Source organism: Lentinus tigrinus (assembly GCF_003813185.1).
Source record: "Lentinus tigrinus ALCF2SS1-7 unplaced genomic scaffold L226scaffold_8, whole genome shotgun sequence".
NCBI classification, from domain to species: domain Eukaryota; kingdom Fungi; phylum Basidiomycota; class Agaricomycetes; order Polyporales; family Polyporaceae; genus Lentinus; species Lentinus tigrinus.
The window spans coordinates 183,415-210,443 of record NW_027137917.1 but is presented as its reverse complement, the minus strand read 5'-3'; the positions used below and the strand labels follow the sequence as shown (position 1 = coordinate 210,443).

The 27,029-nt window shown below is 57.0% G+C and overlaps 10 protein-coding genes across 10 annotated transcripts; 5 read left to right on the top strand and 5 right to left on the bottom strand.

Moving 5' to 3' along the window:
- Positions 1–545: 545 nt before the first annotated feature.
- Positions 546–1,604, top strand: L226DRAFT_533401 (mitochondrial 54S ribosomal protein uL23m). The gene has a single exon (XM_067680448.1). It carries the CDS (start codon positions 573–575, stop codon positions 1,479–1,481), a length of 909 nt encoding a protein of 302 aa, XP_067536861.1. The 5' UTR covers positions 546–572; the 3' UTR covers positions 1,482–1,604.
- Positions 1,605–2,027: 423 nt separating this feature from the next.
- Positions 2,028–3,201, bottom strand: L226DRAFT_533400 (uncharacterized protein). The gene is made up of 3 exons (XM_067680447.1): positions 3,113–3,201; positions 2,339–3,053; positions 2,028–2,284 (listed from the first exon to the last, which is right to left on the bottom strand). The coding sequence occupies exon 2, from the start codon at positions 2,837–2,839 to the stop codon at positions 2,357–2,359; it is 483 nt and encodes a 160-aa protein (XP_067536860.1). The 5' UTR covers positions 2,840–3,053; positions 3,113–3,201; the 3' UTR covers positions 2,028–2,284; positions 2,339–2,356.
- Positions 3,202–4,270: 1,069 nt separating this feature from the next.
- L226DRAFT_372271 (uncharacterized protein) lies at positions 4,271–4,841 on the top strand. The gene is made up of 2 exons (XM_067674317.1): positions 4,271–4,584; positions 4,639–4,841. Exons 1-2 carry the CDS (start codon positions 4,334–4,336, stop codon positions 4,688–4,690), a joined length of 303 nt encoding a protein of 100 aa, XP_067536859.1. The 5' UTR covers positions 4,271–4,333; the 3' UTR covers positions 4,691–4,841.
- L226DRAFT_569572 (uncharacterized protein) lies at positions 4,729–4,968 on the top strand (the record flags this gene model as incomplete). Its single annotated transcript, XM_067684327.1, has 2 exons — positions 4,729–4,845; positions 4,906–4,968. 2 exons carry the CDS (start codon positions 4,729–4,731, stop codon positions 4,966–4,968), a joined length of 180 nt encoding a protein of 59 aa, XP_067536858.1.
- On the top strand, positions 4,806–5,412 carry L226DRAFT_372263 (uncharacterized protein). Its single transcript, XM_067674316.1, has 3 exons — positions 4,806–4,845; positions 4,906–5,013; positions 5,069–5,412. The coding sequence occupies exons 2-3, from the start codon at positions 5,011–5,013 to the stop codon at positions 5,315–5,317; spliced, it is 252 nt and encodes an 83-aa protein (XP_067536857.1). The 5' UTR covers positions 4,806–4,845; positions 4,906–5,010; the 3' UTR covers positions 5,318–5,412.
- Positions 5,413–5,777: 365 nt separating this feature from the next.
- L226DRAFT_533396 (uncharacterized protein) lies at positions 5,778–8,799 on the bottom strand. The gene is made up of 10 exons (XM_067680446.1): positions 8,615–8,799; positions 8,151–8,345; positions 8,025–8,101; positions 7,832–7,963; positions 7,615–7,765; positions 7,467–7,555; positions 7,296–7,417; positions 6,451–7,241; positions 6,174–6,382; positions 5,778–6,113 (listed from the first exon to the last, which is right to left on the bottom strand). Exons 1-10 carry the CDS (start codon positions 8,747–8,749, stop codon positions 6,017–6,019), a joined length of 1,998 nt encoding a protein of 665 aa, XP_067536856.1. The 5' UTR covers positions 8,750–8,799; the 3' UTR covers positions 5,778–6,016.
- Positions 8,800–9,137: 338 nt separating this feature from the next.
- On the bottom strand, positions 9,138–13,445 carry L226DRAFT_533395 (uncharacterized protein). Its single transcript, XM_067680445.1, has 14 exons — positions 13,275–13,445; positions 13,056–13,132; positions 12,914–12,941; positions 12,433–12,721; positions 12,362–12,373; positions 11,716–12,300; positions 11,651–11,660; positions 11,501–11,592; positions 11,341–11,449; positions 11,050–11,274; positions 10,840–10,990; positions 10,730–10,784; positions 10,508–10,639; positions 9,138–10,389 (listed from the first exon to the last, which is right to left on the bottom strand). Exons 1-14 carry the CDS (start codon positions 13,379–13,381, stop codon positions 9,511–9,513), a joined length of 2,751 nt encoding a protein of 916 aa, XP_067536855.1. The 5' UTR covers positions 13,382–13,445; the 3' UTR covers positions 9,138–9,510.
- An 861-nt stretch (positions 13,446–14,306) lies between these two features.
- Positions 14,307–18,058, bottom strand: L226DRAFT_569569 (uncharacterized protein; the record flags this gene model as incomplete). The annotated part of the gene is made up of 15 exons (XM_067684326.1): positions 14,307–15,119; positions 15,256–15,387; positions 15,464–15,669; positions 15,756–15,995; positions 16,064–16,175; positions 16,226–16,317; positions 16,387–16,396; positions 16,457–17,071; positions 17,124–17,135; positions 17,197–17,485; positions 17,550–17,577; positions 17,631–17,661; positions 17,731–17,769; positions 17,826–17,832; positions 17,898–18,058. The coding sequence occupies 15 exons, from the start codon at positions 18,056–18,058 to the stop codon at positions 14,307–14,309; spliced, it is 2,787 nt and encodes a 928-aa protein (XP_067536854.1).
- A 5,090-nt stretch (positions 18,059–23,148) lies between these two features.
- On the bottom strand, positions 23,149–24,754 carry L226DRAFT_483905 (Pkinase-domain-containing protein). Its single transcript, XM_067677032.1, has 7 exons — positions 24,681–24,754; positions 24,526–24,602; positions 24,193–24,462; positions 24,038–24,121; positions 23,820–23,984; positions 23,598–23,746; positions 23,149–23,507 (listed from the first exon to the last, which is right to left on the bottom strand). The coding sequence occupies exons 1-7, from the start codon at positions 24,736–24,738 to the stop codon at positions 23,180–23,182; spliced, it is 1,131 nt and encodes a 376-aa protein (XP_067536853.1). The 5' UTR covers positions 24,739–24,754; the 3' UTR covers positions 23,149–23,179.
- Positions 24,755–25,374: 620 nt separating this feature from the next.
- On the top strand, positions 25,375–27,013 carry L226DRAFT_533390 (glycolipid transfer protein). Its single transcript, XM_067680444.1, has 7 exons — positions 25,375–25,506; positions 25,673–25,757; positions 25,849–25,907; positions 25,978–26,096; positions 26,191–26,221; positions 26,369–26,473; positions 26,661–27,013. Exons 1-7 carry the CDS (start codon positions 25,480–25,482, stop codon positions 26,826–26,828), a joined length of 594 nt encoding a protein of 197 aa, XP_067536852.1. The 5' UTR covers positions 25,375–25,479; the 3' UTR covers positions 26,829–27,013.
- The last annotated feature ends 16 nt before the right edge of the window (positions 27,014–27,029 follow it).

The following is a 27,029-nucleotide window of genomic DNA, read 5'->3' as shown; positions in this document are numbered from 1 at the left end:
CCGACGGATGAATGGATCTGTACCCCAGCTTGACTCGGGTCAGATAGTCGTCGCTAAAGGAGTCCGTTCTTGAGATAACGCCATAAAGCTCAATTGCTCGCACTCACCTGCGGACCTGTGCGTACTGCATTACTTGATGTTTTGTACTGGTTTTGAGTTCCCGGGGTACATCAACTCCGATGTGGTTGTGGATCAACGCGATCCGTATCCCGATGCATATGGGGCACGGTACAGTGAGGTACTAAGCAGTTAACGCAACGCGGTCGGTCCCAAGAGACGTCTTCCACTGTGTAGACTCGCCTGCCTGCAGTGTACACAGTTCAAATGTTCTGATGACACCCACGGTGCCAGATTACGTATAAGATTGAGTGGACCTCGTTGAGAGTGTGAAGAGCAAGCGAAGACCTCTAAGCCGAGTCGACGAGAGAGCTGACCAGGACGTGGACTCCGAAAGTCTCACGTCGAACTCAGGTAATCGGAGGTTCAAATTGTCCTCGGCGCTTCCTGTAGTCGGGGTCGTCGTAAGAAATTCCAATCCTTTACAGCTTGTTTCCAGCTAGCCAACACCTTCCATGTTCCCTACTCTCCACCGTCTGTACGCGACTATTCCTGAAGCAGCCGCTGCTGCGCGTACGGCATCGACGCCCAGGGCAGTCCGCCTACGTCGCGCACGAAAAGGCATCGACGTGGAACCGGCCGTCCTCGAGTCTGACGCGACGCCTGAAGGCCTCACACCATCTGAATTCGCGCGATACCAGCGCGCGCTGGCGAAAGGCGAACTGTTGCAGACTGATGGGAGGAACCTGAGCGAGGCGGAATGGCTGGAGCGGCTGGACGCAAAGCGGAGCAGAGTTCGTGGTGTGCGGGAGGTTGTGCAGGACGACGGGGAGAAGGAGATGCAAGTTGTCGGTCAGAAGGTCTACCTGCCTAACGTCATCTTCAAGATGGTCCGCAATCACACCCCCTTTGGCCAGGCATACAACCCGTATGAGGCGACCTTCCGCGTTCCCCAGTCTGTCACAAAGACGGATATCCGGTCATACCTCCTCGCTGTCTACGGCGTGCAGACGACGTACATCCGTACCGACAACTACCAGTCTCCCCTCAGGAAAGGCCGTGGTCGCCCTGCCTCGGCTCTCCCTGATCGCACGTACAAGCGTGCGGTTGTCGGTCTGGTCGAGCCATTCTACTACCCGCAGGCCGAGGAGGACATGTCAACGAAGGATAGGGCAGAGCGCAGGAAGTGGCTGCAGGAGAGACTGCTCGTGGGTAGGGCACAGCAGAACATGCAAGAGTACTTCCTCCGCGTCACTCGTTCGCTTGATGGGAAGGGTTGGAAGTGGAGGACAGGGACCACGGCGTCGAGGGGCAACATCCTCCGACTCATTGCTGAGCGTCGCGCGGAGAGGGAGCACGCGATTGCTGACGTCAAGAGCCGCATTAGCGAGGACCGACAGAAGGCTGTCGCAGAATCTGCATAGTCATCTTGTGCTCTACGAATCGTACGTTCTCCTGCAACGTATCCGACTTACATCCCTGACACGAGGCTACTCAGGTTATTGTATGTCACATTAATGAGAAATACGACGTCATGTCCGACTGTCTGTTATTCGCATTGTACCCTGGAGGGAATGCGCCATTCGCTGAACGAGCAGTGCGTGTCTTGTTTCTTTTCTCGACTCAAAACTTCCCCATCGTGGATCCACTCTGCTCAATGGACGGGAGCTCGGCACCGGTCTATAGTTCTTCTATCGTTCATGAACGGAACGGTGGAATAGCGCTAGACGGGTGAGCATAGCAGTGCTTTCGATAGATACGTGGGCTTCATACGCCTAGATGCGCAGCGCACATAGCTCCCGACATGGGAAGAAATCCATTCCAGCTCAGACAATGCGAGAAGTGCCTCCGGATCATCATGTCTGCTGTCGTTATCATTGTGAACAATAAGTAAGCTCGCAGTAATGGAGTGTCATGAGCACCGAGCGACTATGGCATATCACTGGGCGTGTAGAGAGATGATAGTGTTGGGCCCATGTATCAACTTGCATTAACGTCCAGTTGTGTACAATCGCTGACTCTCTTGACGCTCCCCGACCTTATGTGTATACTGAGAAAGTATACATTTCGACCTTAATCCCGTGTTTTAACAGCAAGAAACCTGACCTAAAGCCCAACGAGTAGACAATTCATGAAACAGTGTACAACTTCGCCCCCTTAGAATGAGAACCGGAGAGCAACCCGTAACCCTTGCGCCACTTCCTCCGCTTCTCGTCAATCCCTTGATCTGCCAGAAGTACAAGGTCAGAGTACGAAGGTGGACCTAGGTATTGACACGCACCTGTGAGTACAACAGCTTTTACGTGAGGATGGCGAAGTCGGTGAAAGGGCCGTTGTTGACGTTGAAGCACTCGTTCACGGCAGGAATCTGCGCGAACGAGAGGCAGCCAGTGGGACCGACGAGGACCTCGAACGGCAGGCCCTCGTTGCTCGGCTGGCTGATCGCCACGGAGCTGAACGTGCTCGACGTGTCAATGAGACACTCGTTCTGGGGGATTGTGCTCAGGTCGAACGAGAAGCAGCTCAGGCAGCTGACGGATGGGCAGAGGAGGAGAGTCGCGGGGAAGGTAGCGTCCGCGACGTCGGTGTGGACGCCGCTGCTTGAAGCGAGGGTAACGTTCGGCTGGGCGGCGATGCTCCCGAGGTCGTGCACGGGGAACTTCGCGGCGAAGTTGACGGCCTCGCCAGCGGGCTTCACGCTCACGGCGACGGGGGAGAGTGGGGTGGCCTGCGCGAGCTGGGAGAGCGCGACGAGGGCAACGGCGGCAATGGCGAAGTACATTGTGGTGAGTATGCGATGGGTGTGTGATGCAGTGTGAGTGTGGTGGGTTGCTTTGATTGTATGTGTCTGAGCGAGAGGTGTTTGCGGCCTGAGGACCTGTCTCGCTGCTACCCAGCTTTTATACCTGAGTCACAGGCGTAGCGGGAGGAGTCCCATTCACCGAACCTTAGACGCGGATTTCGGCATGAACCACACGGCATACACTGAGATCTGTCTAGCGTAGGCGGCTTTAGAAATCGCGACACTCCTCGTCTGACAGGTCAAGGCACGTACCACAATGGAGCGACAACCACGGCCCATCGTCTAAGAGGGCACCTCACACTCGAGGGCGGATCTCCGCCAATCATGAGAAGAAACGACGCATTCCACGTCGAGCGGGGGAGATTCGTACGGCGCTGCTCAGCCAGACAATGAGCATGTTAATCGCAGACAGTAGAACTACTGGTACTGACATACAATCAGCTCCCTTGAGTGAGGTATAAGACGGCAATCCGCCACGCTTGCTTTGGGTCACGGTATGCGGACCCTATAGAGAACCCCTCGAGAACTGACCCCTGGTCGGGTGGTGTGCACCGTTGCCCAGATTGGCTGTCCGTTCAGTGCGGGAGCACTCGATGATCCCTGCGGATGATCGTCCATTGAACACATTGCTCTCCGTATCAATTACAAGCGCGCTGTGCTTTGTCGAAGTCCGTGGGTATCGAGCTCTTCCACATTTGCAAGTGTGTGCATTGCTCAACCTAGTCTCGTACGTCGGGGTACGAGACCAGCTCAACCTGGAGTTGAGTCAGGAAGGCTCAGCGCTCACTTGCCGAGGTTAATAGGACGAACGAACCTGTGTGGCACAGCATACCGACACCTGTCTCAAACCTGTCTCGTCCGAACCTTTGTTAGCTTGACGTTGGCTTATAGAGCCGCAGAACTACAGATTGTCAATAACGTTTGCTATGGTGTGGGCGACTGCCATGTCGCTGATTCTTACCGGTACCTTCCTAGGCGTGCTGACAAAGTCGCGATCTCGCCGAGGCACTGAGTCTTCGATTCTGTCTTCGCAAAGCAGGCGGAAGGTACTGTATTTGCGGTCCTGGCGGCTGCAGATCTGGGAGAGGAATACACCGTCGGATGTAAGGTGAGCCCCTCGAATAGCTCTTCGATCGCGAGAATCCTTGCACGTCCTTGCACGCGCTCGTATTCCATGCAGAGGGACCTAGTATGTGGCGGACCTCTACAACCGCAAGGTTTTCACGCTCAAGACGAGAACGACTGGCAAATGAAAGAAGACATGAAGAAGCCGGTGACATTCCATGCGTGCTTCGCGGACGAGCGTGCCTTGCCAATGCAGCATACCCGATAGCCGCCGGCCCGGCTCGGGTACCTGCCGCCATCGTGACCACGGCTTCCTCCCTCCGAGCCCTGCGTGTCGGCTTCGGACTCATTAGTATCCTCGTGCCCCGGAGGCTTTGATTGACCTGACGCATCGTAAAAGCCTCGGTCATGACAATGACTGCCCACGTTAGCGGCTGTTTAGGAATTCCGGCGTCGACACAACCGCAGCTTGGGGTAGTAACTGGTGTACAAAGGTCTGCTATGTACCCCAACTCATCAGTACGAATTCCTGTATCTTCCTGTGCCATGAACTCTTCCACAACAGACTCAGTACTCGGTCCTAGGGTGGACAACATAGATGTCAAGGCTGTGTGCACAGCAACTCCGAATGCTTCCGGGTCGGAGAAGCAGCCAACCGTGTACGTCGCATCGCTGATGTCGCGGTTTCATCGCTCTGACCTTTTGCAACATAGGTCATGCAGGAACATCATCATATTTGGATGGCGTATTTACTACATAGGATAGGAACACTGACGAATGAGATAGTCGGCGCGACAGCGAAGATGGCCACGATGTGCAAATGTGTGGAGGCCCGGGCGTACCAGAAGCTATTCTCATCCAGCTCTCAAATCATCGTTGCCGCAGACACCCTACGATACTGGAAGTCCCCCATCTCACGTGTATGTGCACCGCACCCATATGCATTCGATGGTTTCCCTGACAGATACGTATCCCTCTAGGAGAAAACTGTCTTGCCAGCTCTCAAGAAACTGCAGGAGTTGAAGGTTCTATCCGACGATTGAAGGAAGCGACGATCCTCCCAGGATATTGCTCCATGTGATGTCATGGTAATTTGTCCCGACGCGATCCAGTTCACTTCTGAGCCTACAATTGCATCTGCAGGTGGTTTTATGTCCTCAGTGGACCTCGCAAGGGCTATTCGAAGCACCATTCGAAGTCCCCTCCGGGAACCAAGTGCGTGGTGATCTTCGACTCCACTCCGGCCCCTGCGACACTGCCCTCGCCGTACGGGCGTGCACGCGCGGTCTCATTAAGAAGGGACTCCTGTCGCTCGCGCTCCCGTTGATATACTGCCTCACTTGGGTGTTTCGCATGATAGCCCGCAAGCCGGAGGCCAGATGGCTGCTCTGAACCTGGATATGCTGTTTTAGCGCTCTTGCTTTTGCGACGATGCTGTGATGTATATGTTTCAAGCACGCCAACACCAGGCATTGTACTCTGCGCCTTTGCCACAAAATTCCGAGATGAGCTTGTGACTCACACCACTAAACGTGGGAAACCCTCAAAAGTCATATCACCCGGGTTCAATTTGGGACTGCAATGTCCGTCCAACGACGAACTTCCAAGGGACGACGAACTGCTGCAAGCCATATCCAATCGTACGACGTTAACTCTTCTGACATCCGAACTAGACGGCTTGATTGCCTTAGACTCCCTCGCGGCGGTTTGGCAAAGCTCATGAACACGTGAGCGCGCACGCAAACTCTCCTTCATCCTGCACCATGCTGAACGCAGTGCAGACACAAAGTAGTACTGTACATACTTCTCGACGTGCGACGGGATAGTGTATCCGCATACGGCCAAGAATCTGGTGCTCACTCGGTCGGCATTGCCATTAATGACGTCACCCCTATGCAACACATCGCTGGAGGCCTAGGTCAATGTATGATACAACACAGCAATACAGAAAAGCGTTTTCTAGTCTACAATTCTTCCAGTCCAATACTTGATCAATAACGACATTCGCGTGACACTTGCACGACGCATGGTGCGCTAGCTGGCAAGCGGAGGCGATACGTTGTGCATACGCAACGTTCAACGAAGCTTGAACTAGTACGGAAAGACGACTGGCGGGCGAACAACCCCCATGCTCTTCCCGGGGTGCAGATAGATGGTCTCGCCTAAGGAAAACACCTTGAGATCGTGGCTAGACGAATGATCATGGTCAGGGATTCAAACAGTGCTGCATCCGGACATGACGACATACCTTGTCAAGAGATGCAATACCACATCCTCTCCCTTGCCGTCCCAGTCAACACACAACGAGCACACCCAGACGCTCCCAGGGATCCATAACGAGGGAAACTCGTCATGCCCGCTCTTCTCAAGCTTCGTGACTATCTTCATGTCGTCTGCCCCGACAGACTCCCACTGGTTGTGCTCAATAAGCGACTTCTTGGACCAGGCATGCGCGAACTGGAAAGATCAATGTTCAGCTGGTTAGAAGATACCGTGGAGATATGCAAAATCAGGAGGATGCTTACCGCCGCTTCCCATGTGTACACCATATCTTGACAGTCCTCCATCAGGTCGTGGCTGGAGCATTGCACACAGCGCACACGTCCCTCGCACTTCCGCAGGTCATCCACAGTCGCATGCTCCGGGTCGAGCCCCAACGCCTCCACGATGCCACGCATGTTCTTCACCGCCCGCTCCAAGTTCGCTTCGGACCCGTACAAGTTCTTGAGAGCGTACGGAAAGCGGCAATTCCAGTATGAGCTGTCGTTCCTGCACGCTGCGACGTTGTACACGGCTTGCTCCCAGTCGATGGCTCCACCCTCGATGAACATGAATACATTCCCGCGCATGCGCCCGCAGGGGTGCGCGAGGACGTCTGGCCAATGATAGAACGCAAGGGGCTGGGTTCCTCGGCTGCACATCACGCAGGGGAAAATCGCAACCGCGAGGGTGAGCGATTCAGCGTCTTCAGCAATGGATCCGATGCACTTGCGGATGGCTTCCCTGTGCTCGATCTTGCGCTGCTCTTCCCAGCGTGAGGCGATGTTAGGTATAATGTCCGCAAAGTCCTCGCGGGTGACGGTTGCGGAGGTAGGTGCGTCAGCTACGGCCTTGCATTCATCCATCATGGCGAAGTCGACGTCGTCTGGTCGACAGTCCATGATCGGGATTCTCGGCAGCTGCACATAGTGCGACAACAGAGCTTCTTTGAGGTCAAGGAAACGGGATCGAAGCACTTCGGTGCGTGCTTCACTCAGTCGCTGTTTCCGTGTGTTTTCCAGAAAGTCCTGGACAGCATAGAGCACCTTCTCCCAATCTATCCCAAGTGAACGTCAGTGCGAAGAACGCTAGGGGAGACGAGACAACGAACTCTTTGGAGTTAGCTTGGAAGACTGTGCAACAACGGGCAACGAAGCCATCTCCTCCAGACCTTCCTCTCCTAGATACTCGATCTCTTCGTCCCAACCCATGTCACGTAGGCGATGCACGATCCTTGGAAGGTCTCAGCGCATGATCTGTGCAAAGGCGAGGAGACGCTTACTCCTCGAACCGCTGCTCCCTTTTAGTATCGAGACCTGCCATCCATACTTCATGTTGGTGATCATACCAGTTCTGGCACCGCCTGGCATGCTATTGGGCGCGATATTGGAACTTAAATTAAATGCGAAGGACGCTCTGGAAAAGCTCACCTTCATGCGCTCAGCGAAGTCTCGCTTTCGCCTCTGCACAAGAGTTGAAGCGGTCTCGCACGTCGAGCCACCGAGTTCGTTCAGGAAGGGAACCACGTCACGCTTGTGGAATCTGAAGTATTTGCTCGTGAATGGGTTAATGCGTCTCATGCTACTGATAAAACTCGGCTTAACGGTACTATCCAGGCTAATGGACTGGGCGCATACATGTACTTGCCTGTAACTCGATTTGGTGATGTACATCCCGAACACATCGTCGAGATCGCACTTGGAGAAGAGTGTGAGGCGATTCGGAAGGTGAAGCGCCTGGTCATTTATCTTGTCCTCTGTCTCGCAGTAGTGGTAAGACCTGATGATAGGCGAAGTCAGCAGGCGCGACGCAGTCCATCCGCAGGTCGGTGTATGCGTACATCGAGGTCACACAACCTGGGCAATAGCGAACAAACCATTGCCAGATGATTTTGCGTATGTTCGGCTTCCCGCAGCTCTGAACAGCCAGCTATCGCAAAGTCGAAGTGATTGTATGCTGGACTTACGTGACAATGCGTAAAGAATAAAAGGTTGACAAATGCCGGCTCGCTGAGAAATGGGGGTCGCTCCGGTAGATCTTCGACGCTCTCGCGCGCTGCCGTCCAAAGACGTTCATTTGAAGGATGAAGGAAAAACTCTCGGAAACGCTTGCACGTTCGTGCGAGGTTGAGAAGATCGCGCGGGTGGAGGTTGCTGAATACCTGAAGACTCGGTCAGACGGGGGCTATCGCGAACATCCAATTCCGTAGCTAAGAGAGAATATGCATGCAGCAGTTTCAGCACAGAAGCCAATAGAAGACGGTGCTGGGAGCAGCAGTTCAATCTCTCTCGCGGCCTATTCCACCTTGGACGCATCCCAACTTCAGCCAGTGTTCCTCCCTCTTTCAGAACCGCACTAGTTGGCCAAGTTGTGTATCGCACGAGCCTCGAATAGTATGCAACCAAAGTATGACATCGTGTGTGTGCGTACCTCGAGTTGAATCTCAACCGCGAAATCCGGCAAGTCCTGCAAACTGCCTCTAGTCCGTCGCCGTATGATTCTCCTCTCCTCTGTACCAGATGGCTCAGTAGTTGCTGCTGCCTTGTTCTTCTTGCACGGAGGCATCTTCTGTACCGGTAGCGGGGTGGCGTCGTCGTGCTCAGGTTGCAGCAGTGGCAGTGGCTGCGAGTGCTTGAATGGGACTTGGTGCTTTCGGGCCGACTCCACCGTGACGCGTCGCGCAATTGAGGCCGCGTAACGCAACGTGTTCTGTAGTCTGAGCCTCGACTCGAGATCGTCTGAGTCTTTCTTTCTTCTCGACACGTTCAAAGACGTGGCACTATGTGTATAGAACGCCAAATCTCATCTTATATCAAGCTCACTCAGTGCAAGGGCGAAGTGGGCACCAGTAACCCTGCGAATATGCGGCAGCTCGAAGTTCCAGAGCCATGCCCTGAGCCCTCCCCGGCGCAACATGAACGAGGTGAGTGCCGATTCGGACACTATTCTCGATACTGGGGCGAAAGATAGACACGAAGCTTCGGATTTTGACCGTAATACATAACTATCATACACAACACGGGACTCTTGAGGCTGGAATCTAGGATGCCTGGACGGCTACAACACGGCTACAGCAGAGCAGAGCAGAGCAATACCGAAGGGTAACAGAGCACGAACCGAGGAGGCAAGGCGGGGGTGGGGATGGAATGGGAGGATTGTCGAACATTGTATCGAGACGCATTAGCTGGCGGCGCTCAACGTGCACGCACATATAATGATAGTAATTGAGTAGAAAATCGTGTAAGGGAAACAAAGCAGTCGTCCAGGCAGCGTGAACGAACGTAAGAATGGATATCGTGCAAAGAAAAACATACTCGTAATGGTCATCAGTACCGAGGGAACGTATCACTGCTGTTCGCGAACGCATCAGGCATGTTCCCTGCGGAGTCGAAGAAGCCCGTCTGGCGCATGAGCGACGTCCACTGCTCCCCGAGTTCTCCAGGCGCAAACGACCCGTCGAAGATCCCTGTCGACATATCCGGTCCCATCGTGAAGAACAACGACGGGTCCGTGATAGGGCCTGTCGCGTTTGCGTCGGGTAGCACCGTGTCCAGGAACTGTAGCGGGTCGAGCGGAGCGGTCGAAGGCCCCGCCTGTGGTTGAGGCTGTGGAGGCTGAGGCTGAGACTGGAGTGGAGATTTGACATCGGGCTGAGGGATGGCGCCCACGTCGTTGGGCGACGTCTTCCGCGTCGACTGGCCTCGCACAGACTCCGCACTAGAGGTGCTCGCACTAGTGCCGTCCAGCGACGTCCGTGTTTGTGGTGGAAGCGGGCCCACCTGCGGAGGATTGACGACCAACACCGATGCATCGGCGGGGAAGAGCGAGAGATACTCCATCAACGATGGGTGGATGTTCGACATCTGTTCCTCGACGTTCTGCGGAAGTGGCGTTCCATCGTCGCTCGGGGTCGACGCAGTAGTGTGTGGGGTCGCACTAGTCGCGGGGGGCGCGGGCGTCGTCGTCGTGGAGGTGGGCGAGAAGGGACCGTCCCCGCGCGGCTTCGTGGGTATGCGGGTGCGTTTGCGGGAAAGGAATTTGTTCGTGACAACGCGCGTCTGACCGCCAAAGATGGCGAGCTCGTCGTGGAATTCGTCCTCCGGGCCAATCCGGAGCTGGATGTCTAGCGACGACGGGGACGTGTGGCGGTTCCGGTAATCGTTGAATGCACGCAGTGCGCGTTCCTTGAGGTTGCGCAAGATTGGCTGCGAGAGACAGAACCCAGAATGACATGCGGAGAGAGATACACGTCAGAGACGGGCATGATGTGTTGCCGCATACCACGCGCTGGCATACGGGAGAACGAATGGAATCGGAACGCACCAGAGCTTGCCTGGCCCGAGGGCTCAGCTGAGCACCACGTTCGAAGAAGTCCACAGCGAGGTCAAGGTCCGTAAGAGCGCTGGGGGCCATCGTCGCGTTCGGCGAACGTGTGACAGTGCTGCCCAAGATAACCTGTCATCACAGCATCAGCACCCGATATGAACCCAAACTGCGCCGTCCAGGGAACTGGCAGGCGGGAACACAACTGCGAAGGACACGCACCGCGGCCGAGAACGCGTGAGTCCACATGCCCCAGAACCGACTGCATATCTCCGGACTGGGCATTGACGTTAGATAACCGTGGTGATTAGCAACGGCGGAGATGAACGTACCTTCGGTTCCAGTGGTGAAGGAAGCTACGGAGGAGAATAGAAGCACACCGGTTTGCAGCTAGGAAGGACGGAGCATATGGGCTTGCCAAGGGATTTGTTGGGTGGTCCAGGAGTGCCTGGGCGAAGAAGGTGCGGTGTATGTGAATCATGGCTGAGAAGGTCAGGGCATGAGTTGAGGTTGGATGACATGGATGCATGGGCGAGACGCACTGATACTCCGGAAATGTGATAGGAAGAAGGATTTCAGGACCACCGATGGATTGCTATAATTCGCTTCGTCCGGTCGGAGGTAGAGGCGCACATTTGGCAACGTCGTCTGCCTGATCCTGCGGTCGAACTCGAGTACCTGGGCATATGACGGCGCCTTCGCGGAAAGCATCCCGTCAATAACGATACAGTAGATATCGCGTGTGAAGGTGTGCTTGAACGACCAATCTGAACATCACGTAGAACTTTGTCAGTGACTGTTTTACGTCTCAAGACAGAGGAGCCGGTACGAACATCCGCGTAGATTGGTTCCGTCCTCACTGGTTCCGGCTTCCTCGTCGTCTGGCAGTTCGCAGTCAATGTGACAGAACGTAATAGCCGGCGGACGGCCGAGGGACATGCTCTGGGAAGTATAAGCATGACCACACGCTTGTTCCGTGGAGATACGACTTACGTGCATCGTCTCCAGCGTGAACAGTTCCCAGAATAGGTTGCGTCGCCGTTGTACTTGCTTGTCGCCTAGCTTCCACTGCGCGCTATCGCGGTCTAAAGCGAAGCACGTTAAGTCAGCGTCCTTCGAGAAGGAGATAATGAAGTAACGGACGTAATCCAACCTGTCACGGGACAGGATCTTGAGCCATGATTAGATCGATATGGTTATTCACTTACGCTTTGTGCGAGCTTGGCCGCAAGTGAGATGATACGCCACGCGCTCTCGAGGGAATATCGACTTGTGCAGAGGCTGTGGTATTCGCCCATGAGGCAAAGCGCCTGCACGGTTTCGAGCTCCGGCGAATCGAACACCGAACGCAGAGAGAGAGCGGCTCTACCGAGTCGATAGTAGAGCTCCGCCTCAGCGCTACACGGAGCTAACGTCAAATCCACCAAGGAACCCAAGGCGAAGACAAAGAACAGAACCGCAAGCAAATGCGGACATCGGTCGTCCTCGTCATCGGGGTGATAGCTTGTCCTGGTGGGATCGTTCTTGCACTTGTATATTGGAACCAGGACGTCATCGATAAGTTCGTCCCGTTTGATAGGCCGACACCACCACGAGAGGTGTTCCAAATATGTTTCGCAGAGAGCCCATGCCCGTGGTTGTGGTGGAAGGTGAGCCTCCAACTTTTCGATCAATGCGTCGGTTCCCTCCTCGATAATTGTCAGCGGAAAGGGTATAGCGACGTTCCCAAGTTCGGGTTCAAGCAGAGGAGCAGCTTCCCCATCATCGTCGAGGCCATACCCGCTACCAGTTGCCTGTTCGCGGTAAGTTATCAACTCCCTTACCCAGCTCACGCATATGAACCGAGACACGTACTGAGAGCATTGTCTGTTAAAGTCGTCAGCATACGTCATATAAACGGCCCTCACAATGAAACCCCGACTTACCTCCGACCCAGCCGAGCGGCCAAAGTACTTCGACTCCCCATGTTCGCCGATCGTAAGCGTTCCAAGCGCGTCGATGTTGCTCGATAGGATGTCCCTATTATGCTCCTCGTCGACCGTCCTGCGCACCTCGGGGCCGAACTTGATCGTAAGCAGCTCGTCCCGGAGAAGCGGATGGCGCTCATGAGAAATGCCGGCCTGGAAAATAGCGAGCGCGTCTTCCAGCTGCCTGATGCGCTCGCTCATCTCGGAGATCTTGCGATGCAGCTGCTCCGTGTCCGCGAGGATGAACCTAGGCACGCCCAAAATCCCAACCACAATCGCAGACCAGGACCGGGACCAGGGGTCGCGCCAAGCCGGAACCAAGGACTGTTAGCCATTGCACCTGACATCACTAGGGCAGCCGCGGCCGCCACCACCCCGAGCGCATCAACGTCCTCGGTGTGGTATTGGCACGCGCGCGCCGGGGAGGACGGGTTCGCACCTTGTGCCTTGGCCTGCAGAGAGGCTTCCTGTGGAAGAAGTTGTTAGCCCGATTCAAAACACGATGCAGCCGTGTCAAACGTGTGCGGAGATAAACAACAGACACACGGCCCCACACGGGCAAACGAAAGCCATGCACGCACCGTTTGGACATATGGACGTGCATCCTCGGCGCACGCAGCTGCCGCAGGGGATCTTCTTGTCGCACTTGAGTTTCAGTCTACGGAGCGGAGTTAGCTTCTCTGCCTTGCACACCGGCGGATTTGGGGAACAAAGTCAAGAGTGGGAGATCCACGGGAAGGAAGGGGAGGGATACATATGGCGAGCCGAGGAGAGGCCCGGCGGGGAAAAGGAACACATACCGTCTGCACTCGGCGCACGAGATCTCGCCCCTTGCCCGCTTGACCTCTACGTCGTCCTCGGTGGAGAGTTTGCGCGAGTTCCTGCGTTGTGTCTGGTCTTGTGGCATGGCGGGAGGCCTCGAGAGGGTGTGTGTGCAAAGAGCATGCAAGCGCACACGCGGGGTAGTTGGGGGAACAGAGTCAGAGCTCGCCACTACCGGGTTTCAATCCACCGAGGCGCACCGTGCTGAGACGGGCGCTTAAATCCTTTCACCCGCTCCGGATAAATCGGAGGACCGGGGCAAAGCCCCGCGGGGCCAATGCCAGCTGTGCGCTTTTGCGTCTCGCCATGCTGAAGCATGCTGACACAGCCTGACGCGCGCCACCAGATCCTTTCGACCTTTACTCACCACGCTCCCAGGTTTTACAAAGCTGCAAGCACTCTACCGGCCATGATCCTGCGATTCCCGAGGCTGCGTAGCACGGGACACAAAGGGCACGAGCTGCGAGAACATTGTGATTAACAAAGCCCAATGAGCAATATACACTAATACGATACACCGACAAGAACACAATGATTCTGAGCGATACCCACAACAAGGGGTGTATGTATGATGACAGGGATGGCAAAGATACGGCTAACGGGTGTGATATGCGAGATGAGGGCAACCTGCGGAGTGATAACCATACACAGCGATTGACTACGAAAGGGATGACTGCAACAAAGCAATGCGATCGCGATGGGCAACCAAGAAAGGGTCCAACGCGGCCGCGACGCGTAGGCATTCGGAGTCTATGAGCGATGATGGGACTGAGGCGGCAGTGAAGAGTGAGTTTGCAATCCTCGGTGGGTCAGCGAGGGCAACTGATGCGCAGACGTGGGCGAGGATGGAGGTAAGGGGTGTAGGTGATAGGGTGCGGCAAGTGACCATGCGAGCCGTCGCTGGCCAGGACAGGTAACGCAGCGTATACGCGGGAGGAGGAGGAGCGGGAGGCAGGACCAGGATGGTCGAGTTCATGCACAACTGAGGAAGCAAGACAACACACCAGAGATCACAAGAACCCATTTTCGTGCATGAACGACGTCCACCGCTCGTCCAGCCTCCCATGCCTCGACGCCAGCCCGAGGTTTACCAGCTCGTTCGGCGGCGCATAGTGCGATGACTGTTGAGGATGTGGAGCGCGCGGCTGCTGGTACGCCCCCGCGCCCGCGTTCGCATATCGCTGCAGCAGGTCCGCGTCGGGTGGGAATGGGGACGGGTGCGGACTATACTGGCCATGACCATGTCCAGCGTGCGTCGGGGAGATACCCGCCCCATAGCCCTGTGCCGGCGGGGTGAGCGAACTCGGGGAGTGCTGCCCGACCCACTGGTACCCCTGCGCCCCAGGGGGTGGCGGCGGCGGGTGTGAGAAGCTCATCCGATATTGTGGCTGGTGCATTTGGTGCGGTGGTGGGGGTTGGCTCTCGAACGAGGATGGGGCATGCTGGATCTGCCCGCCCGCGGACTGTGTATGTGCATGCGTGTGCACAGGCCACGCGTCCGTCAAAGGGATACCGCTGCTTGAGCCCGGTATCGGCGCGATCGGGATCGTCGTCGGAGGCGTTATGAGCTGCAGCCCTGCTCCTGGTCCTGTCCCGTTGCTCTGCCCAGGTCCGGCAGCAGGCGCTGCAATGTGCGCGAGTGTGGGGGACGGTTTCTTCGGCGTGACAACGGCGGTGCGTCCGGCGAAGATGTCGAGCTCGTCCTCGTCCGTCTCCGATTTGATGTTCCACAGCGCGCCGTCGTACATCGACGCGTCGACATGGTCGTTCTGCGCAGCTGCAAACGCGCAGTGGGCCTTCTCTCGTAGCCGAAGAAGGATGGGCTAAGTACGGAGTTGGCGCAGGCGCAGCATCAATAATACCGGAGAGTCGGTGGCGCAGCAGGACGGTGACAGCGGAGGTACAAGGAATACGGTGAGCGATCAAGGCAGGAAGTCGGAAGAGGAGAGGTGCACGTACCAGCGCTTTTGCGGCACGCCTGCTGTGCTTCGACGCCTGAGTGAACAGCTCGTACGCTTGGTCAAGCTGTCCCAGGGCCTGCGGGGCCATCGCCGATCGAGGTCCGCGGGTCACCACGGTAGCAAACACCACCTGCGCACAGAGCAGCGAGCGGCAGCCGAGACATGGTCAGGGACCGGAACGACGCAAGATAGCCAAAGATGCTCACCGCCGAGGAGAACGCGAATGTCCAGATAACCCAGAACCGCGCGCACATGCTAGGGTACAGAGCGAACTGCTCCCGCACAACCTTGAGGATCGTCCCGGAGGACCGGTACGCCGCAAGGAATGAGTGCGCATACGTACTCCTGAGCGGGTTCCGTGGACAATCGATGATCGCCTGAGCAAAAAAGCTACGGTGGAGGAACAGCAGGACTAGTCACAACACCAATGGAAGGTAAAATAGGACGCGTGCTCAGCATGTGACGCCGCAAACGAAGCCGATAAGTTTTGCCACTCACTAACTTCCCGCGAGTGCGACAGCACAAAGCGGATCATGCTATCCTGCAGCGGTGGAGGCTCGCAGTCGGGAGGTGTCTCGAGGTCTTCCTGCATCGCCGCAGCGTCCGGCGGGATAGGGAACTCGCGCACTTTACGGTCGAGCTCCATGATGGTCTCGTAGGACGGCGCTTCCGCGGTCAGCGTCTTCGCCGCGACCTCGGACACGCATGTCAACGCAAATCGGAAGCCCCACGTCTCGACTGCGGGCCGGAAGTCTCGTCAGTGACAATAGCGCATGGGGAGGAGGTCATGGAACCGCGGGACTCACATGCTGCCTCGCGCTCCTCGCCCTCATCCTCGTCCAATGGGGCCTGGGGGGTCGGGAACTTGCAGTCGATGTAGTCACGCTGGATGACGGGCGGTCTTCCCGTCATCAGAGCCTGCTCCTTCTCAGCGGGTTTCTAACGCGCTCAGGGGCGGACACACTGACCTGCCACGCATCGGCGACAAAGAGGTCCCAGAAGGTCACCCGTCTCCGCTCCACGATTTCCGGTGGGAAGCCAAACCTTGCACTGTCTCGGTCTTCAAGGCCACATACAGATCGAGTCAGCGATACGGGCAAAAGTATAATAGCGGGAGAAGACAACTTACGCAAACCAATCTGGGAAGCGGGTCAGGAGCGATCAGCAACCTAACCATAACGAGTCAGCCGCATACATACCGTGTGAGAGAGCTGAGCCGCGAGGGTGACAAGGGCCCAAGAGAACTCCATGTTGTTGTCCTGACCACCAGGCTCGTTACCGACCATAGCTACATATATGCTATGCAAATGAAGCGCCTGGATCGTCACAAGGGTCGGGTTCGACAAAACGGGTCGTAGACACATCGCCGCCTGGGCGAGTTGGCAATAGTGATCGGCCTCTGAGTTGTACGGTTGTTGTTTCAGGTCGACGAGTGCGCCGATGGCGAAACACAACAGCAGGAGCGCCAAATCATGCGGGCTGCCGTAGTCGCCGCTTGGCAGCGGGGCGTCCTCGCCGGCGACCTGCTTATAGAAGTGCGGGATCATCTCGTCGAAGAGCTGTGAGCGAGGGACACTCCGGAACAGCCAGGCGGCGTGGGTGACGTATGATTCGGCAAGCTCGCAGGCGCGTGGGTACGGGGGCAGATGGCTTTCGATCATCTCGTAGACCGAATGTGGCGGGCCCATCGGCGTGAATGGGAACGCATTCGAGAAGCGGGTGATTTCGCCCGGGAGCGGCGGGGTCTTGGAGTCGCGTAGCGACTCGGGGGACCTGCTACCGGTACTGGGTGACGACGGGCCCTCGTTATCAGACTAAAGACCAACCGGTGAGATGCGACCAATAGACTAGCTTTGAGGTACATACGAATAGGAGGTACTGCACGAGGGCGACGAGTGTTAGACGCGATTCGTAAGCGCGCGTTGAGAGAAGTACATACTTCAGTTCCTCCGGTGGGGCCGAAAAATCTTGAAACACCTCGTTCGGACATGGAGAGCATTCCGAAGGCGGACACAACATCTCCGGAGCTGGAGGGAACTGGTAGTTGCGAGTCTTCATCTTCGTCTTCGTCCATGTTCTTGTTCTTTGTGTGGCCATCGGAGAGCAACGGGTGCGGCTCGTTTGAGCCCTTGGCCTGCATGATTGCGAGAGCGTCTTCGAGCTGGTGTATCCGTTGGGACATTTTGGCTATCCGCCGGTGAAGATGCTCGGTTGCGGCAAGCACGAAGCTAGTGGAGCGGGGCGCATGTTTAATTGAGAAGGGGAAGAAGATGAGATTTTCGAAGGACGTACCGAGTGCCCTGTCCGGTAGCGAGACTCCCTGTAGACGGTCAGCGTGCCAGGTCCTACCGCACAAAGCGAACGCAGACAAACCATTTGGACAAAGGGCAGCACACCCTCGGCGCTGGACAGAGAGTTGGACAATGAATTGGACAATGAATTATAGAGGGATGTGAATGACTCATGTACATACCTGACATGACTGGCATGGAATGGTCTTGTCGCAGCGAATCTGGACAGGTGTGAGGACGGGTGTGGCGTAAGGATATGGAAATAGCAGGAACAGACCTTGAGCCTGTCAAGGAGAAGAAGCAAGAGTGAGCATGGCGGGGAGAGGAAGGAGGGATGCGGTGATCGCACCTACGGCACTCAGCGCACGAGATTTCGCCTCTGCTCCGCTTTAGCTCAATCTCGCGGGCGTGGCTGCTGTCGTATTTGACATCCTCGGTGTCTCTCCTGAGATTGTTTCTGCGACGGGCGGCGGCGGCGGCGGCGGAGGCTTTGGAGGTGTCTGCGGGCATGGGACGAGGTGGAGAATGGAAATGGGAGCACAGCGGAAAGCTGGCGCGGGAGGTAGGGTGCCTATACGGGGCTGCGGAGGATAATTGGTTTTGGTATGTCTGAGCACGATCACAACCGGCGGGATGGGAAAGAATGGATAAGATAGGCGTGCAGCAGTGCTGGTCCGACGGCAAGCAGCCCCAACCAGCCACGCATCTCCATCCCCGGACCCTATATACCCAATCACGCCCCGTGCGACTCCGCTCCCTCGGCTCCGCCCTCCAGGCGCCTGCGTCCGCCTTGGCTGCGTGTGCGCCGCTGCGAATGCGACTGCCAGCGCGTCGGTGTGCGATCCAGTCGCGACCGCTGACGGCGGCCCGCAGCACCCGCAGCCTCCCCCGCCTGCTTCGCTGGCAACCGTGCGGGTTCTTGCACCCTGTGCAGCACGACGCTTCTGATATGCGTCCTTCCGTCTCCTTGCGGCTGGCCCCGTGTGCAGACACGCACCCAAACAGGCATCTCTTGAGCATAATTCGCGTCAGCACACGCCGGACGTCAGCCCTGTCCGAAACACCACCCAATCGCGGGCCCCGGGCCTCCGCGCTGGCGAGAGAGCAACGCGCGCCCCGTGTCTAGCGACGCAGAATACCTCGACGGCGACGAACACTTCCGCAGCCATCGTCCCCGCCGTGCGCAGCCGCGACGATTAAACGGGCGTTGAGGACAGAGATTAGGAACGATCCTTTTCTTGGATGATCTGTTTGAAGCGCCCGCATGCATGCTGATCTCGATCGAGTCTTGCGCGCACTGCGTCACTCGCTGCAATCCAAGGCACACAACAGCCGACGGCCACTTGCGTCCCCGCAGCAGCCACCACCACCCCCGACGTACTCCTCGTCCCCACCATGCGCCCCTAGCTTCCGCAAAACATGCCCGCGAATGGCAGCAGCGTGCTTTCTTACCACGAGCACACGCTCTCCACTTTTCCTCGCGTTCTCGCCCGAGGACCTCTCCCACACCTCCCCTACGCCTGGACTGTGTCTGCATTCATGTCCCGAGTTTCAGGTCTACCATCGGAGACTAACTCGACTCGCCATCACCATCACCCGCGCTCAATTCCGGCTCGCAACGCAGCCCTGCGTGCCGGTGGGTATCTTCAGTCATCCAGACCACATGTCTTGGTCACCTCCCTCAGGCGTATGTCATGGCGTTGTCAGAGAGCTCTTCCCAGTGGGAAAATATCAACGCCAATACCTTCTCCTCGGTCCCCGGCACTTTTCTCCCAGCTCAGCAAACCTCTTTCCGCCGCATTCCGTGGGAATATGCCAATTGTCTGGACTGCTAGAATCAGTGGCGACAATTCCACTGTCTCGGCGGACGACTCTATGTAGCAAGTAAGCAACATCAGCATCATCTGTCGAGGGCCTACACGCAACCAATTCGCGACCGGTCATCATCTGGAAACATCCGAAACAGGTGTGCGTCGTCCAGACCCGTATTATGCCACTGCTTGCAGTCGCAGTGAAGATCATCAAGTGTATACGAGTACAGTGCGCCTGAGCAGTGACGGAAACACCAGTGCTGCTTGCGGTACCCACGACGAGCACGGAACACCAGTAAGATAGACGAGGATCCCTGGATGCTCCCATATGCATACTAGCCCACCGAACTAACCTACACTGCGATCCATCCATCACGCTCTCGCGAATCAGCAGTCTCATCGCGCCTTCTGCTCCCGCCAACGGACATCATTCCGTTCAGGCCCGACGTCCTTTGATTCTTGAATCCTGTTCCACCGTCCCCCGTGGTTTTAGCCTCATCGTGCGACACTCAAGCTGGCGTTACCCGCTGCTGCGGCGCACCATCAGCAATCGGGTCGGTCGCACAGACGACACCCTCTTGCGTCCGAGGACCTTCTAGCTCCTACTGCTCGACCAATGGCAACGGCGTACCCTCGGAGACTTCGACCTCCGAGCCACTGTATGCATTCTCCTCCTCTTCCAAGTTCCTATGTACCGGCATATACATTGAATCGCACTGCGCATTGCGCAACAGCAACAGAGGAGGCTGAGGAGGGGGCGCGAGTACCTTCCCAGTCAGGCACCCCGCCGCTCGATATGGCAGGTCATCGTCGCGCCGCTAGTAGAGGGATCGCAATCGCGCCGGAACAGCGGCTGCACACCGTGGCGGGTGGCGCTAGTGTCAGTGGCGGGCGGGCGCAGCATCCTGGCATTTTTTGTTGCGAACCCGACGTGATCCTTTGTTTCATTCTTTGATCCATTGCTCCCTCATTTCCTGCGGACGATCTTCTGGGTCTCGTCTTTGTCGTGACAGGTGCACGTAAATGATGCGAATGCAGGTGAGGCGGTCCGTCCTAAAGCCAGCTAAGCACCATGTACTGAATCATACTCACTGAGCTCGACAGATGACGGTAGGACCCACTTCCGAGGTTTCACCGAATCGCAGAGTTCCATCCCTAATGTCGCCAAGACGTTGGCGTTATGGAAACATGCATGCAGCCTCACGGAATAGCCGCAACTCTGCTATTCATCCGACTCCGGGTCAACGAAACGCATCAGCTATTCATCCTAACCGCCATCCTCCCGAGCCGCGAGAGCCTCAAGCGATGTTAGCCGCAACAGAATTCCAGCAACCTGATACTTACAAGTACGTACTTGACCTATGTAAGCTACTACGCCTGCAACTCGCCAGTGAATAATTCAGTAAGTCCAGTTGAGTCTGAAGATACCCGATGATGGGTTGCCACCAGCAGTCTGGTAGCCAGCAGCGCAATTCACTCGCTGGCAGTCGTACCTTGCACCGACACCGACCTGCCCCATCGTTCCGGACTGCGTTAACTGGCGGGATCCATCGTGTCGGGGTGGGCAGTGTCGCTGTGGCACAGGCCGGCGGCGCGAGTGAATACACCCAAGACGCCGTATGTCCGGCCTCAGGCTGAGATTGGACTTGCTTCTCATCCACGTCGGACGCTCATGGCCGTAACCCCGCCGCATATACGTGGTGCCGGTGTAACCTCAAATTGTGCAAACTTGGTGTCCTCTCCTGGCAGGCAGGCAAATCTTGGGATTCGGGACAGGGTCGGCCTTACGCTCGCGCCTGCCCACCCGTGTCCATTCACGGGAGAAGGAGAACCGCTGACTGACATGGTGACTTGAACTTCCCGTGCGCTAGCTTCGCCATGACCGTGCCGCCGTATGTGCGCAGCAGGGTTCCGCTGATACAGTGCTTGCATTACATAGCTCCACCTCCGGTAGCGTTCCTAGGACCCCTTGGCTGACAACGCGGGAGGCTGTACGTTCATCACCCTTCTACGAGTTATTCGTGCACTGACTGGAGCTGCGCACTCGTTGCATACTCTCATCTCAGCAGTCGCGATCGGCCGACCGGTGGCATGCGCAGGCCCAGGGCGACTCTGAGGATGGGTTCTCGATGTCCAGCTCTGGCGGAGCTCTGAATGCAGTGCGTCCGACGGATAACCGGTAAAGTTCTGTCTTCGCGTCTCGTAAGTCTCGCGTAATCTATTCAATTTTCTACGGCCTTGACACGCCTGCGCTAGGATTCACACTATGTACGTGCAAGTTGCCGTAACCGCAGCATAGCAGAACTTGGCTGACGGTCCGCGTCGCGGCGCGTCAAGAACTGTCCAGTGTCCTGCGGAATCGGTGCACGCCAGCGAGCGACACAACCCACTTCCGCTGGTCTATCTTCCGGTATCAGGTGGTTGCTGCGCACAGCAACCTCAAGGCATCCTTCTTCCGTTAGCCAAACCCCTCACGGCTAGCCTTCCAAGGCCAATCGCCTCGCCTCATCCATGCGCAGATGATGGTCGAGAAGTTCAAGGTAGCCAGCACGTCCAAGGCCGTCTAAGGCCCACATTCGGCGGTACCCGTCGCAGCAGCGAACGAGCTCGGAGAATCTTCACCATGTACATATCCAGATAACCAGTCGCCCGCCATTCCCATAGCGCACACCCCGGCAAGGCGACGCTCTCACGTGCCACATGTATCGACCTCTGTCATCCGTGGTCGAAGTACCTACCTGATCTATATCGCTAGTCCGCTCACAAGCCTCCTGGGGAGCATATGCGGACATATGTCCGCCGGCCCTACGAGCCGGGCCCCATGAACTCATGAACTCATGGACTGAATGACTCTGTCAGTAAAAAGTCAATCAAAGTTATTTCTGCAAGATATCTCTTGCGCTCCGGGACCAGCATTAGCGTGTGTGCGCCTAACAATTTTCAAGTTATCCTTACGGCGGACTTGCGGCGGACCGTGGAAGCCTGCGGTGCCAGAGAGAGCCCGGACGGGCTTGGCCAAGCTCACTGGCAGTCCTAGGCCTGTCTGTCCTCTGCTGGCAGCGGCAGCCTGCTACATACTGCGTCTCCCAGCGGCAGCTTGGCGTGTGTTCGTCTTCGGGACCGCGCATCCTAGCGTGCGTTGACGGTGACGTCGGCTTTCATCGACATGTATACATTTTATGCGCCTCTCAGAGTCCGACCTTTACGCTGGGCACGGCAGCGTCAGAAAACCTCTAGCTTCGCCAGGCGCACGCTAATATCCGCCGACAGCGAAGCACGTCACGTCGCATGTATACCGGGAAACAATTTGACAGGGGAACCCCATAGGAGAAAGCGCGAGACTCAGAGGAGCAATATTAGTATACAGTACAGCGTACAGCAAGAACTCGTCAAGAGGTCCGTACGAAGTGATGAGAGAGCAGGAGCACGGTAGGGACAAGACGCAGGGAGACATACACAGGGCGATATAAAATCTAGGGTACATATGTATGCGGAGACCGGGAAGAGATGCGTGTGCACATAGATACTCGGGGAGGATAAATAACCGTGGCGGAAGCGGCGAAGCGTCCTGGGAGGGGAGACCGTCCTGCGTCCTGCAGGCGGTGATCTGGCTCGGATGGCCTCAGGCCCGGAGTCCGCCTCTCAATCCCCGCAGCGTTGGCCAGAAAAGAAAGGGGTCTGGTAGTCATAGTCGTGTTGGTGTCGCCTCTTCGATGTCGTTGCGACGGGCGTTGTCGTCGCCGTCATCGTCGTCGACGGAGACGACGAACTTGCGGGGATATCAATAGCACTGAGGCCCCTTGCAGAGCCACGTTGGCAATCACGTTGAGTAGAACCCGGAGTCGCTCACGCACTCGGCGGGGTTAGATGGCGTCTCAAGGCGTACGGCATCTATGCGGACGACGGCGCATAACCGACCCACGCGCATGGGAAGAGGAGACGAAAGGGGTCGATCAGCACCGCGTGGCTGTGGCGTTGAGTGGGAGAGCGAGCACGTACTGAAGAAGCTATGTGCGAGCGCCTCTGCGGCGGTGAGTCGCTCCTGGTGGTTGTACCGCAGCAGCTTGTCGAGCAGGTCGATGCCATCCGAACTTACGTTCGCCTTGTTGTCTTGTGTCACAAACCTGCTCCAGGGCTGCTTGGCGTAGCTGCGCACGTCAACGTTGCGTCAAGGACAACGTAACATGTCAACCGTCAGGACATCATGCTTCTATGCTCGGTACGGTGCGGATGCATACCTTTGTAGGAGGTCATCGTTGTACGTCTGCAGATACAGCCGATATGTTGTGAGGTAGCGCTCAAAGTCGTCCGTCCCGAGCACCTTGACGATCTTGAGCAGCTGATCTTCATTATCCCTTCCGCGGAAGAAATGTTCTCTACGGAAAATCTGGCGCGCAGCACTCGCAGTCAGCGGATAGGGAAGGAGAGAAGCAACTTTGTGCATAACAACAGCAACGTACCAGGGCCGCGAGGATGGTCCCGACACTCCATAGATCTAGGCTGTAGTCGTAATGCTTGTAGCCTACGAGTAGCTCCGGGCCCTTGAAGTACCGTGATGCAACCCGTATGTGGAGCTCGGTCCCTGGATGGTAGAACTCCGCTAAACCCCAATCGATCAGGCGCAGCTAGAGAGGACATATGAGCCGCTGCGGACGGAGTAGCCGACACAAATGCTCACCTTGCGTCGAGAACGGTCGAACATGATGTTCCCTGGCTTGACGTCTCGGTGTATGATCCCTCGCGAGTGCACAAAGTCGAGAGCCTGAGCCAACGATGTTTCCAGCCATAAATCTCCTCGACCATTTCTTTTTCAAGAACCCTAGGACGACTTACCCGCAACAACTGGAACAAGTAGAACTTGATCTCCATTTCGGTAAGTGTTCCATACAGATCCTTCCAGTCTGTGTTCTGAACATACTCCATGACCAGGGAATTGGAGCGCGATGGAGGATCGTGTACGGTATCCATGAGTCGAATGACATTCGGTCCGCCCGCAAGATTACGGAGAATCTTGATTTCCCGCTTAATCTTCTTCTTCGCGACCGGCTTAAGGACTTTGATGACGCATGACTCCTCGTTGGACGAGTCGATGCCTTCAAACACCTAGCAGAGGGATGCGATCCCGCTCAGGGCCCGTCCGTGCGGACAAAGGACGCCGCCACTCACCTCAGAGTATCGCCCACCACCTATCCGCCTCACGATCTCATACCGATCCGGGACGTTCCAATCGACTTTCGTACTCTCTGGGGGCCACGTTAGCATTATCTTGCGGAGACACGAGGACGCCAGAAGCATGAGGTGACAGGAGACAGCATGCTCACCATAATCGTACCAGGACGGACCTAATCTCGCGTTGACATCAGCATAGACACGCGCCATGGTATGAAAGAGAACCAGGACACGGGGAGGGTGAGGAGGCGACGTGGGAGAGGAGAGCAAGATGCCTGCAGACAACCGCCGTCGAGCTCAGCACGCGGACATCGTGGTGGGCCGCAGGATCGACGCCTGGCTCAGTGAGCCCAGCCTCGACACTGCCGCCCCCGGGCCAGCGTCTCCCCTGGTCTTCCACACAGCGCTTATAGGCCTCGCGCTCCGGCCCGTCCCGCCCGTCCGCCCCCGTCCGCCCGGGGCTCCGGAGGCGCCCATATGTAACGGCGCTCGATCTGGGCCCAATCAGTGGCACACGCAGCGGGAGGCTGCATCTGTTGCCTTCTGCCTCTTGCCGCCGTGAGTGTCCGTCTCAGTCAGGTCAGAGACTTGCAGGAATGCCCCCGAATGCGCCTGCCCCCTCCCGGGGCCTGTCTGCGCCCCTCCACGCCTGCGCTGGGCTCTCCGAGGTATACCCAGCCAGCCGGCGGCAGCGGACGACAGATCCCGCCACTGTATTGGTGGCAATCAGCCTCACAAGATATCGATCTGCGCGATGGAGGCACCAGCGGAGACTGCCGAGCACCCCTACGTAGTTGCACGCGCCACCAGCGTGGGGTGTTGCTGCAGCCAGCCAGCCAGCCTCCACGCCTGAGTCTGAGGCCTGCGAGTCCAGCAACAGTTACAAGTACTGACACACCCGCACACTCCCAGGACTGTATCCTCGCCTGTTCCGCTCACACCCCCAGCACGATGGCGCCGTATTTTGAGACCGCGAAGGTGAGAACGCCTCTCAATCGCCGCCCGACATATACCACCGTCACACCGGCTGCTGTAGCTGCTGCCTGAGCTTGGGTGGCGGCTCGCGGGCCCCCTGTCCATGTCCCGTGCCCTGGCCCCGTGCAACTGAACATAATAGTGCGGGTCTGCTCACGCCCCTTTGCAGTCATTCGCCGACGTACCAATCACCGACGACGGAGTCGACACCGCCACCTTCCTTCTCGCCTCGACGGACTTCGTGAACATGTTCGGTGCGGCGCGGCTTCCCCGCACCCAGCTCTAGCTCCCCGGAAAAATTAGCTGACACGGCATTACGTGTGCGTCCCCCGTGCGCCGCGACAGACCTCCTGGGAGGCGGCGTCTTCGCTTTCGTCCAGAACGATCTGCGTAGCAACATTGGCGTATGTTCAGCCCCCTGCGAAGGGCCCCGGTCTGCCACGTCCCCTTCCTCTGACTAAACGTCCCTTCCAGGGTGTCCGCCATCGCTACGAAGCGGCGATCGCCGACTCGCCCACCCTCGAGAAGCTGGCCATTCACGAGCGCAAGAACGGCCACCGCGACGGCACTGCCTCCCTCGTCCGTCTCATTCGGTGAGTGGCCATGTCATGTTTTCGCTGCTGTCGTAACTCCCTCACACCGATGTCAAACCTGCGTCCCTTGGCCATATGTCGCGCCCACGTAAAGCGGGCTCTGGTTCACGTGCGAAGCGCTCCGTGTGAGTGTCTTTTCTTTGGAATCGCTCTGCGTCTTCTCTGGCAGGGTGCGAACGCACGCTGATACGGCATACCTTAATTCTATTGGGGGCCTCGGATGCATACCGGTTGGCAAACCATATTCACCGACGGTACTTGCGCGGGTGCAGAACATGCAGGAAGACAGAAACGCGGAGCTCCATGTCTGCTTCCGGCGCTCGTACGACGCGATCCTCAAGCCCCGGTTGTCGTTCGTCGTGCGCCCAGTCGTCTCTGTACGTCTTCCAGCTCGTTCCATGACACGATCAGAACCCTGCGGGCTGAACATCTGAATGTTGTTGCACTTGTGCCTGTGTTGGCATCGCTCGGCGAAATGACTGTTCGACTGCACCGGGTGCGCTCGATTACGCACTGCGTCGCACATGGTCTCTTCTGCCGCATCCCCATGCCACACATACATAGGTTGCGATCAGGGCAGTGCCCCATCGGCACGACTTTTACGCCCGCCTGGTGCAGGGCGGGTCGCACGAGAAGTTTGATAGCGAACTTACGAAGTGGCTGGCCGGTTTGGAAGTCATCATCCTCCGGATGAAGGACTTTCTCGCACAGGGCGATTACGGAATGGTGTAGGCTGCGTCTCTGGCATGGAATAGGATATGGAATACGAGCGCCGCGCGCTTCTGGTTCTGGCAGCAGGATCCATCTGTCAACGGTCACCAAGTAGCTACGGCGGACAGTGGGCCGCTGTTTCCGTTGTATTTGCTTATCAGCCGCGTATAGCAGGTCTAATCATACCCGTCTTCTGTTCGGAGGTCTGCATTCGACACCGGA